Below are 12,262 nucleotides of genomic sequence, written 5' to 3'. Positions count from 1 at the left end.
AAAAAAAATTAGGGGTTAGAATTGGTTAGCTTGTGTGTTTGCATCTTGAAACTTTTAGAACATAGAGAGATGCGGCTTGAAATTTTTCCATCTTAAACTAAGAAGCAAAGAATAATTATTGCCTCAAACCCTTGATATAACTAAGCTTGGATTTCATTGTTTGCCACTGAAAAAACATAATATCTCATCTATTAACTTCATTTCGATCATATTGTTTGTCTAGAGATTTAGAAAATTAAGAAAAATTATATTCATGTCATTTTATTAATAAAAAGTTTGTCAATGATTTAACAGTAACACTTATAAAATCTACGAAATATATTATTTTGAGACGAAATGGAATTGGTGTGTGCAGGCAATGTGTTACTATCACTCAATCAAGTCATAAAGGGTGGGACATAAATTTAGAACAAAGGGGTAATCCTTCTGATTGTTTTCCTTTTTTCTTTTTTTTTTTTATCTTTTTTCAACTACCATGTTTCACAAACATTTCTCTTTTTCTTTTAAGCCCCTGTTTAATATGGTGTGCTTTTAACCTAGGAAAAAAGTCAAAGTTGCTGTCTATTTGCCCTTTGTTTTCTCATTGCATCTCTTGGGACTGGGATGAGTTTTTTTTTTTCTATATTTGTTCTTAAGGGTCACTTGCTTGGAATCAATAATGTCACTTTCCCCCTCTAGCATTACATGTACTTCCCCTATCAACCAATGATCATATAATCCATGAAAATCAAAAGGGTAATAAACTTCCCTTTTGCTTGTGTGATTCATTATCAAATTAACACGAAATTTGCATCCGTGACCCATGATTAAATTATGTATGTATGTATATGTATATATATATATAATATATAAATTATATGTATATACGAAATGCAATGTATGTATTCAAGTGGAAATAAAATATATGAGATGATAACAATGGAAAAAACCTAAGGGTCATTACAGGAAGTGTAGGGAGCAGGTATTTTTGGCTGTCTATTTGTCTAGACAAGATTGAAATTTTGGGTATTAATGTGGGGAGGGGAGACATGCTTAGGTTTGCCATGAATTGTTTAGGAAATCCATGATTTGGACATGTCAGGGAGGAGGCTTTGTTTATCACCCTCCCCCCATGTGATTGGCAACAACAACTCCCCCCCTCTTCCTCTCTCTCATATGAAGTGTAAAGTGACCGAACTCAACACTTCCTTTCCTATTGACAATAATAAAAAATAAAAATAAAAAAAATGCCCTTTGCTTCCCTCTTTCTTCTCTCTCCCCCCTTCATTTTTCTATTTCAATACATTTCAAAAATTTTATCATCCCTCTCTCTCTCTCTCTCTCTATCTTTTCTAATCTTTTTGTTGGCTAAAAGGGCTTGGTGATGACAAGTTCTTTTCTCTCTTCTCAAGACACCCCAAATCTCAAGCAACTCACAAAGTAAAAAAAGGTTGCTAGTCTAAGCCACCGTCGCAAAGCTAAAACACAAGGCGTTTTGGATAATAGAAACTTCTTGGGTAAATTAGCTTTGTTTTTTCATTTTGAAGACCCCTAATCATGAACCATGACGTGATAGCCTCTACAAGGTTTGGGAAAGGCTTCTTACCAAAAATATTACATAAACCCATTTTTTTTATATGTTGTTTTCGTCTTGGATGTGAAGGCAGGCCATGATTAAAAAAAATTAAAATAACACATTGAAAAAATAATAAAAAATTATTCATTTGGTCCACATGGAACATGATAGTTCGGGTAACCATACATGGGCCGACTCCGTGACACAAGCGCCGCCAATTTAGATCACGGATCAATCGATTTTTAAGCACTTACAAACTCAAATACATGCATATATACAAATTCCATGGGGTATTGTTTTATTTTTATTTTTATTTTATTTTTTGCAATGTGTCTTTGACTTTTTATTTTGCATTACTCTGGTTGGTGACAAAGTCTTTCATCATGTTATTCCATGTTTTTCTGATATTAAATAAATTAATTAAAATAGACAAGGTTTTTTGGCATTTGCTGTTTGAGTTGTGAGGGGCAATTGGGATTTTTGCATTTATATTCATTAAATAAAGTTATTTTGTTACTTTCTAAAGTCCCGCACGAAACAGCAAACTCTGCATTCAATAAAAAAATACTCGGAAATTTATCCATCGGTCGCCACTAGACCTGCCCACGGGCCGGGATACCATTCGATTCGGGTCCGTTTCTGATTTTTAATTTTGGATTTGTCTTGACGTATTATTATATTACTAAATATTTAATTTAAGTGAACAATTCAAAATTAAGTTTAAATTTTAAAGATATCAATTAGATTAAGAGGTAGAGGGAGGGGAGCTAGTAGGGCTCCCAAAATTTCAAATATTTATATTTTTTTGTTTTATTTTAATATTTTAAAATTTTACTTTTATTTTTAAAAAATTTTATAATATCATTTCTTCAAATATTAATTTTTTTATTTTTATCTCTTAAAACTTAAAATTTTGACTCCATCACTGATTAGATTTGATTAATTTAATCTGATTCGATTCATGAACATTTTTAATACTCATAAAAAAAGTTGAATTTGTGAAAACTAAACCATCTCATCTAGTTGAATTTTGAATTTTTAATTCAGATTCGTCTTGAGATATTATTATATTAATAAATATTTAATTTAAGTTAATAATTAAAGATTAAGTTTAGATTTTAATGATATCAATTAAATTCGATTGATTCAGTCTGATTCTATTTGCGAACAACTCTTTTGCCAATAGCAAGTGAAGTTGAATCCGTGGAGCCCAAACAGCTTTTTTGGTGCAAACTATAAAGTTATTAATGTACAATTGACAATTAAAAAATTTTACCAATTGAATTATACTGAGTGAAAAAAAGAAAGGTTAAAAAAGTTAATTTTTTCTATACAAATATGCAAGAAAGATAATATGTAATGCATCTTTAACTTGTTATAGCCTTGTCGGGATAAAAAAACAGGCTGTCGATGATGACCCCTGCCTGCTCTTTTTTGTCAAACGTTGCCCTGCCTCCCGCCATATGATCAAAAGAAACCATGTTACATGTACAAAATCTCAGAAAATCAGCTAAAAGAACTCGGCAGAGATGGGCCTCTGCCTCTAAGTCCACTCGATTTCACTGCTTTCCCCTTTTGTTTGTCATTTAGCTGTTCTGTAATTTAGATAATAAAAGACCATGGCTGGTTATGGGATGGCCTAAATATGGGAATTTTTGCCTTTTGTCGCATTGTACCAAGCCCATGTGCACCTCTAATTTTTCACATTGTTTGAGCTAGGAGCTAAGTCTAGCCCGCCTAGTTTTTTTTGTTTCTGTTCCTTGCACTGCTAGATTTTGAGCCCAAAATTTTGGTCCGAATGAACGGGTCCACTTGATTCTTTAGATCCTTAGCAAGAGAGCCTTTTTATTCATTGAATCAGAGCCCATTAATCAATGGATCAATGTGTACAATTAACATGGTTAGGGCTTACAAAATATGATTAAAAGGCTTAAATACTCACACACTGCTACAATTATTGATATTTTTTCCTTGTGAGATATATGATATGATTTAAAGACATCATTATATAACAGTTGCTACAATCATAAATGTGATCGCATTAACTATCATATGACTATATCATAAAATTATGTTATATGTTAATCGGATAAAAAATATCAACTAGCATTGAATCTAACATTTATTAAATTTTCATTACACTTTCTTATTTAAGATTTGATTTTGCTTATAGCAAAAATTGATTTTTTCCCGAAGATAAGATTTCTAAAAGGAGGAAAAGGTTTACTTTGGTTGCTTTCCAGACATTCGGATCATTAAGGAAAAAAGGATAGAAAGGTTTATGGGTAGGTGTTGCTGCCAGATTGCCGGTTTCGTCTTCATTGCCACCCTTTTTTGTTTCGATGCATAATTGATTGATGGTGAGAGGATAAAATCTTCACGAGAACAGTTGCAATGGGTTAGTAGGAGACGCAACCTCTAATTGCCACTTCACGGTTGCTGCCAAGAAGGGAAAGTCCAGCGGCTGCAAGCAGCTTTGGTAGGGATTCCAATGCACAATTTTCAATCATATTATTCAATTTGATAAAATAATAAAATTAAAAAAAATTTATAATCAGATTTAAATAAAATTTAAATAGTCAAATTATTATTTATGGTGAATTCGATGTAAGGTGTAAATAATAATCATAAGCATCTACTACATGAATTTTATTATAAATAATCATTTTATAATTATTAATTATGGGTCGTTTTCCATGGCCTTCAACTAGCTTGGGAGAAAGGCTTTTGCATGATTAAATTATAGGCTGATAATACATTGAAAGTGCAAGCTGTTACTTCTCCTTTCACTCACCCTTGCATTAATCTAGATTTAATACAAGTAATTAAAGAAATGTTACATCGACAGTGGGAGGAAAGTATCAGTAAATCATATTTATCGAGAAGGTAATCGAGTAGTTGATCTTATGACTAATAAGGGTTTTGAACTAAAGGTTGATTTTCAATTGTATGAGGACTCTATCTAATATTACGATTATATTGTGGAATGACATGTAAAGTATTTGTTTTTCTCGTATGATTAAAAAATAATTATTAAGTATTTTAAATATAATTTTAAAATTTTAATTTATTAATTTAATTTTTATTAATAATATACATAAAAAATTTTAGATTTCAATTCAAGATTTTTGTAAGAATTAATAATTGAGTTTGACTATTAAATATTAATTGTGAAGCAAATTATAATAAAATATAAATAAATTAAATTTTAATTCATTTGGTTTAGTAACCCATTCCAATACTTTGGCCTCATTATTATTGAAATGATTAAGTTACCTTTAATTTCATTAACCCTTACGTTTGGGATTATTTTTTTTGTTATAATTATGGCACATAGTCAACAACAATAATTGGAGTTTTTGGTCATACAGATGGATGGATAAGATTTGTATTTAACAAAGTCGAATTTCCGGAAAGCACTGACGTGGCATTTCTTGGTTAGCAACCTAACCGAACCGGAGGGGAACCGCACCGTAGGAGAAGCCCAAACCTGTATTAAATAAAGAGGTATCTGCCATCTCACTCCAATTACCGTCTTTTTTCTTGTTTATCTTCAAAGACAAACAGCTCAGCAAGTTCTGTCGGTCAGTTGATTTCTTCATCCATTTCTTTTAATTCAATCCGTAAATATTTCTCTTTTTTTTTTCCTTTTGGTTTACTCTTCATTGTCTCGATTCATCGATTTTATATTTTGATATCTGCTGAGAAAAGAAAATTAAACCTTTGAATTATCGTCCTTGGTTTCATCGAAATCGAATATTAAGGTTCGTATGATGAATTTTGGGTTTTTTTTTTTCTGTTGAATTCGCGATGATCGGATTCTTTTTATCTTTTATAGTAATATGAAGTTGAAAGTTTTGTTTTGTTTGTTTGATTTCATGGTTTTTGTCTAAGCTATTGTGTGAAAATTGGGTAATAGTTGACTTCTAGGGTACTGCTTGTTGTACAGAGATATCAGCACAATGACGAAAAGCAGCTTCAAGATTGAGCATGACTTTGGTATGTTAGTGATGATCGTGTATTAGTATTACTTTTATCAGTGTAGCTATTGTTTGCTTATGCAATTTTGGGTTGGTTTGTTAATTTATGGCTTCTTAATATTCAGAGAAAAGGCGTGCTGAGGCTGCAAGAATTAGGGAAAAATACCCAGATAGAATTCCAGTAAGAATTAAGCTTCAACCTTGCCTTTTTTCCACCGTTCTTGTTTTTATTTTTTTTTATTTTTGCTGATGTTAAGGAATAATATTGATTGTGTGATGGCTTGTGTACCCTTGGTGTATGTAGGGTTATATGCATTTTAACTTTGGGTGTGAATTTTTGCTAGGTATGAGTTTAGCTTCTATTTATCATATAATTGATTTTGTTTTGAACTAAGCATAGAATTTTACAATAAAATAATTCAATAAAATAATTCAATGGGCTAAGTTACAGAGAGCGCTTATCTACGTACAGTACCTGATTAATGCTTTGGTTATGCAATGCTCTTCTTAGGAGTGGATTATTACTTTTTTTATGTTATAGATTTTTATGGGTTTGTTTGCAGGGTAATGATGTCTATTGCTTTAATGTAAGTTTTATTATGTTTAATGTATGTTCATGAAATGTGGCTTGAGGATTTTAAGCAATTTTTGAACATTGGAATTGACAAGACTAGCATTACTGTCTAGGCATGATTACATAAATAGAATGGATGTCGTGTAACTTTGGTTTCAGCAAAACTGCACAGTTCTAAGCTGAAGAAAAAAGGAAATTTTTGCTCTTTTGGGCATGGCTAAACTAGAACAGCTAATGATCAGGAAAAGGAATGAATATTTGTGCTCTTTACCTTTCCCATTTTAAAGCTCAACAAAGATTAAATCTTAGCGTCAAATCCCTCACCCCTCCCCGGGGAAAAATGAAAAAGAACCGTTAAAAGAAAGGAAGAAAGAGAGCATGAAACTCAAGCCCTTGAAAGTGTAGAGCGGCAGATATGTTTATCTTGGAATGAAATATCAACAGAAAAGGACTTTATATTAAAGCCGTTTAAGGTTTATTGGTGACTGCTTGAGTCTGTTTATGCATGTTTGGCCTTTTGTCCAATTGTGAACTGTGATACTCCAATTGTGCTTCTTTTGATATTTGCTCGTGCATTGTAGGTGATTGTGGAGAAGGCAGAGAGAAGTGATATTCCTAACATTGACAAGAAAAAGTAAGTAGCAGTTTCATGCAAAGTTTACATGCTATGGTGTTATCATTTATTATTATTTTTTTATTAGAAAACCTATTCCTTCTTGTTTCCATCATTACTACTACCATTTATTGGCACTTAGAAGCCACCAAGTGTGTGACTGCATTTGTGTCCTTCCATAGACAACTTTGCAATCTACTTTTAAGAGCCTCTAATAATACAGGGGTTGCTTATTATATTCAACACAATTGAAGTAAATTTATAGGATACTTCTGTAACGACTTGATTAAATAATTTACAGATACCTAGTCCCAGCTGATTTGACAGTGGGTCAGTTTGTCTATGTAATCCGAAAGAGAATTAAACTGAGTGCTGAAAGGGCAATCTTCATATTTGTGGACAGTGTCCTCCCTCCAACAGGTATTCCACTTTGCAAATTTCTTTTCTCTTTTTGAGTAGTGTTAAATCGCTAATACGTCGCATTTTCTTTTCAACTGTCTGACTAATTAGCTTTATTCACATTGCAGGAGCGATAATGTCCACCATCTATGATGAAAAGAAGGATGAAGATGGGTTTCTGTATGTTACATACAGTGGGGAAAATACATTTGGCTAGCAGATCATGCAGTGGCCTTATTATTATGATTATCTCACCCTTTCCATTAAATAATTAAATAATTGTGGCATAATGCCCAATATGTGACCCTCTCTGTCTTTACGTGTATAGTGTCTCTGTAAATAGCTTCTCGGCAGACTAACATGTCAGACCAATGAGAATTTAAAATTCATTGAAGTGTGTCATTGTTCCTGCATTTGCCATTGTCTATTTGCAAGATGATCTGTTGAAATAACAGAAGTTGACAATTTGAAGGTGTTTCATCTCGAATCATGAGCATTTTTTTTATAATCCAATGTTCAACTTCTGCGTAAACATTTTACTAGCAGTCATTTTTTTCTAGTACAAGCAATTAAGTTCATCCGAAGTTTATGAAATCTTAACCTACAATCTTGCTCATCTCTGCATGCATGTGATCCTATGTCTTTTTTATAAAATTCAAGCCAGCTTAGATGGGCTGATGGCATGGTTCAGAGTTTAGTGATTCATCTTCTGATGGTGAAGTTGGAGAATGGGTCTATTCCATTCTCTATTTCTTTTCATTTCAGGAAGTCATTGATGAATTAATGATGCCAATAAAGTATCGGAACTGGAAATCTCAAACATACGGTGTCGAAGTTTCAAACTAGGAACATTTGGGGATCAATTCATTGACTTCAGAGTCAGATGCAAGTCAAAACGGACATGACATAAAGAGGTTCCCACTTCAGTACTAGCATCAGTTTGTTTAACCTACCAGGTGGAAGGGGTTGGCGGTTATGGCAGAGATTTTACTTTCTGATCCTTGTGACGGAATTTAGATTTCACTAGAAAAAGATAAAGTAAACAAACGAATTGTCTGACACAAGACAGCTATATATAGGTACAGGTGAGCTTTGCAATGGGAAATACCAGATTAGAATCATGAATGCAAAAGAGATGATCAGTATGAACAATATTAAAGCCAAAATTGCCGTGCAGACAACGGAGCCCGAGCTGACCGAGACTGCTTGACTTTTTCGAGACATATCGATTGTTGCGGATTTGTCAACGCCCCCTGACCCGAATCCCCATCCCTCTCGGAACCCGAGCCTGTCCCGCCGTCGCTCCCTCCCAAACCCAACAAACATAAACATCCCCCATGAGACCGCCAACCTTCAACTCTAAAATGCATGATACAAACAAAACACCAAACGCAAAATACATGCTCCGGCATGAGAATGTTTATCTGGCCACGCCAAGTATTTATATTTACGAGAAAAAGAAAGTTTTAACTTTATTAATGTTGGAAATCATAACTAATTAAATAAAAAAATATACTAATGTTTGATTTTCTATTTTGAGCATGAAATGTGAGGATTTGGTCTGTAAAACTTCCAGGAATTCTCAGCATGTTTCATTGCTTTGGGAAGCTTGCCGCTAACCTGCAAGAGCAGAGATGGCAAGACGAAACATAAAAAGTTTTGCATGGCGTCGCCCGGACTCGAACCGGAGACCTTCAGTGTGTTAGACTGACGTGATAACCAACTACACCACGACACCACCGCTGCTCATGGTTCTTTAAGTGAATAATGTTGCATATAGACCATGACCAGTCGCGGACCGAAAAGGATGGGATGTAATGACATTCGGCTGCCGTGGAAGGGGTCCCAACTCCACGTGGCAATTGAATGAATCACATGGGTGCTACCACGTGTCATCTATAGCCGGTATTGACGGTTAAGGGGACCCCTTTTTGTGTTTCGCGCAACTTGAACAAAGAGGAGGTGGTCCATGTACCCTTGTCTCCTCTTTCTTCTTTGGTCCCACACAATTTTTTTGTAGGCCCCACGTGTATTTCTCTGTTTCATAATTTGGACCCACCTAAAGTTACAAATGTTTCGAGCAATTAACACCCGATCGACCCAAACCCAATCGAATCCGTTGTTTTTTTTTTTCCTACTCGCTAATGTTGGACGGCCATGTGCAATCACATCCTTCACAGGCTCAGGTCATTCCATTTTGTTTGTAGTAAATCTGATCAAACATGGCATGGATTATGGGCGATGGATTCTTACTTGCTAAGTTTTTACATTCATTCACCTAGCTCATAACTTACTCTTTTGCCACAAAAAGATCTCACTTCGTTTAGATATCGGTCTTAAAAATTTAGCAAAGATAAATTTGTGATTTCATAAATTCTACACTCATTACTTACTTGTTGCAGTACGTCCTTTTCCAACCTTCTACACATATATTTGAATGTCATGAACAACTACTGCAATAGGAAAGACAAGTTTCATTTGGTTCAGTTTGTTTTCCCGAGAAAAGGAAAAACCTTCCTGTAGGGCATGATCAAGGGGGAACCCTAACTTCAACATGTCAACGTAGAGGCTTACAAGGCATTTCGGCAGGAAAGCTGGTCTGCTGATTGCCATGGCTTCGAAGATCCAATCTTCCTTCTTGTATCAATTCAAAAAGAGAATTGCAGTCTCGTTTTCTTATGTTAGAATAGGTGGGTAGGGAGGGGGGGCGGGGGGGGGGACATTTCAGACATTGACTGCATCATTCTCGAAGATCTTTGGTGTCGACTTAGATCTAAAAAGGCTTTCCCACTTTTGAGTTTTACCATTAGAATATTCAGTTTTTTAGTTTTCCAAGACCAAATGGTGGGCAAAGGCAATTAACAAGGTGGCACAATCCGTGCAAATGCAAGTAGTGCAAACTCTTACATACAAAGGACATGGGTTAATCGGGGTCCCTCGGAAGACGCAAATTTAGCTTAGGCATGCATTAGCTTTTTCTTGAATTCATTTGTCGTATTTCTCATTTTCCCTTTATTAAAGATATTTCAAAAGAATATCTCTTTTTTGGACACTCTTCACTCTTTCTCATTCTTCTCTTTTTCCATATATTTCCAAAGAAAACTGTGTTTTTCTGCTTCTCTTTTCCCTGGTGGGGGAGGTCTGTGTCTTGGGACCCAATTGATTGAAATGTGAAAAGAGAAGGACATAGAGGGAGGCCACCCATATCTCATCTTCCTTTCTTACCTCTTCTCACCCATACATGTGCACGTTCTAGAGAGCTTCTCTTCAGTCTATTGGGATACCTGCATTTAACGCTCTTACTACATATACCTCCATAAGCTATACTATCTCCCAACACTGCAAACGAATTTTTCCTTTGCTTTCTTGAATCTTTTTTCAGACTCTTTGCAGTTATTTTCCCTTAACATGTCAATCACATCTTGTTTTCTTCTTTTCCTTCTATGCCTTTCTGTGCATGCAAGTAGTGCTCGTCGCCTTGGTGCAGTTGACAATAAGAGGCTTGAAAAGAAACTTCACTTCTCCATCAAGGTTGGTCCAATCAGATACTTTATCATTATCATCATAAATCATCATCACTAACTTTCTACTGCTTCTGCTTTTCCAATGTTGCTGTTTTGTTATTTACTGCTATTATTATTTAACACCCTTCGGGTCTTTTGCAGAAGAACACGTCAGTTGTAGTACAAGTGAAATCTACCTCGTCAAAGGAACTCGGATCCATCAAAGAAGACAGCATCGAGGAGTCTCATGCAGATGATGACACTCAAAAGCTGGACGCTGCTGCTGATGCCAATCATAAAGATAATGAGAGAGAAAAAACTTCAGGTGCAGTTCAAACAAACAAGTCTAATGTTTCAGTTTCATGGCGGGTGCCTCATAGGAAACACGGTGAAAAAAATCCTGGTTTTAACCTGGATTACTCACCACCAAAGACACACCCTCCTTCTCACAACTGAGCTCAAGAATTGATCACCTTTTTGAATGTCCAGAGAGTTCCAGAAACCAAGGTAACTACCAGGATTATTGTAAAATATAGAGCCTCAAAACCTTGGGGCTCAAAAATGTTCATCTTTCCCCAGCATAGGCATAACAAGTTATATTATATGACTATATAACATAGGCTGATGGATCAAAAAATGAGTTACGAGGCCTTTTTTTTCCTCCTATTTTGATGTACATTGATCATGGATCATATATATGTTTCTCAGTGAGAAATATATCTGCTTCATTCATCTTTTCTTGTGCTAACCAGCAAGCATGTTAACCTGCAAACCCTGGAAGATCTCATGCCTTTCACAACGAGAGTTGCAAAGGCAGAAAATGGGTGTCGGCATAGGAGACATATGCATGCAAAAAAGAACCAAGCATTCGGCCTATATCAACTTATGGTGTGAACAGCGCCCATGCTTTTGTTTAGGTAATTGAGACAATCAAGACCAATTCAGGGCATATATTTCTTCCATTAATGAATGTACCAGTACTGGTTTTATTCTCTATTTCCCGTTAGTCCAAATAAGAAGGCGCGAGTGATAATATTAATGGTTGTCATGCCCATGGTCCCTTGCATTATCTTCTGTCTGTGTGTTTCACTAAAAAAACACCCAAAGGAAACCAATGACCGGATCCCTCTTTCTTCCTGTATTTGGCTAAAGGACTTTCGCATTGATTAATGCGCAACGTACCAAGTTCTGCAGAGAAACTGCCGGTTAATGTAACTATCAAATGAGTTCTTAAATGATGTTTTTGAATATCAGATTCATGAATCATATTGATCCAAGAAAAAACGTGGAAACTGAGGGTGATGATAGTGATGAGGGAAGTGAATTAAAAGCGGGGGGGGGGGGGGGGGGATGGTAGTAAATGAGAGATAATCTTAGGACATTGATGGGTGAGCATAAATGTAAGGTCTAAGATGCGAGTGGTTGGGTTCTTCATTAATGAGGTCGGCTGGTTATCACGATGTCAGTTGTTCTTTTGTGATCAGTTTCTACACTTTCCACAGTTGGAATCTTCAGTTGCACATGCTACCAACTGAAAATTTGTTCAGAACACGGAAGGAGAGAAGGGGCGGGAGGGGGGGTGAGTGTTCTTAGCAAGGGAAGTGTTTCACCTAACTAGATATGGAATTAATTAAGTAT

The 12,262-nt window shown here is 35.2% G+C and overlaps 2 protein-coding genes and 1 non-coding gene across 4 annotated transcripts; 2 read left to right on the top strand and 1 right to left on the bottom strand.

Annotated features, from left to right (window-relative positions):
- Positions 1-5,067: 5,067 nt before the first annotated feature.
- On the top strand, positions 5,068-7,534 carry LOC18614353 (autophagy-related protein 8f). 2 transcript variants are annotated; one of them, XM_007052073.3, is made up of 6 exons: positions 5,068-5,139; positions 5,505-5,554; positions 5,661-5,716; positions 6,691-6,743; positions 7,024-7,142; positions 7,250-7,534. In XM_007052073.3, the coding sequence occupies exons 2-6, from the start codon at positions 5,518-5,520 to the stop codon at positions 7,336-7,338; spliced, it is 354 nt and encodes a 117-aa protein (XP_007052135.1). In that variant the 5' UTR covers positions 5,068-5,139; positions 5,505-5,517; the 3' UTR covers positions 7,339-7,534. The 2 variants fall into 2 exon arrangements, with proteins under 2 accessions (XP_007052135.1, XP_017969533.1); XM_018114044.2 differs by having other exon boundaries at positions 5,082-5,319.
- A 1,251-nt stretch (positions 7,535-8,785) lies between these two features.
- On the bottom strand, positions 8,786-8,859 carry TRNAV-AAC (transfer RNA valine (anticodon AAC)). Its single transcript has one exon. It is a non-coding gene; the product is annotated as a tRNA-Val (tRNA).
- Positions 8,860-10,259: 1,400 nt separating this feature from the next.
- LOC18614352 (uncharacterized) lies at positions 10,260-11,594 on the top strand. The gene is made up of 2 exons (XM_007052071.3): positions 10,260-10,652; positions 10,787-11,594. The coding sequence occupies exons 1-2, from the start codon at positions 10,530-10,532 to the stop codon at positions 11,078-11,080; spliced, it is 417 nt and encodes a 138-aa protein (XP_007052133.3). The 5' UTR covers positions 10,260-10,529; the 3' UTR covers positions 11,081-11,594.
- The last annotated feature ends 668 nt before the right edge of the window (positions 11,595-12,262 follow it).

The sequence above is a fragment of the Theobroma cacao genome, chromosome 1 (assembly GCF_053813885.1).
Source record: "Theobroma cacao isolate CCN51 chromosome 1, ASM5381388v1, whole genome shotgun sequence".
Lineage (NCBI taxonomy): Eukaryota > Viridiplantae > Streptophyta > Magnoliopsida > Malvales > Malvaceae > Theobroma > Theobroma cacao.
This window is presented reverse-complemented; position numbering and strand designations above follow the sequence as displayed.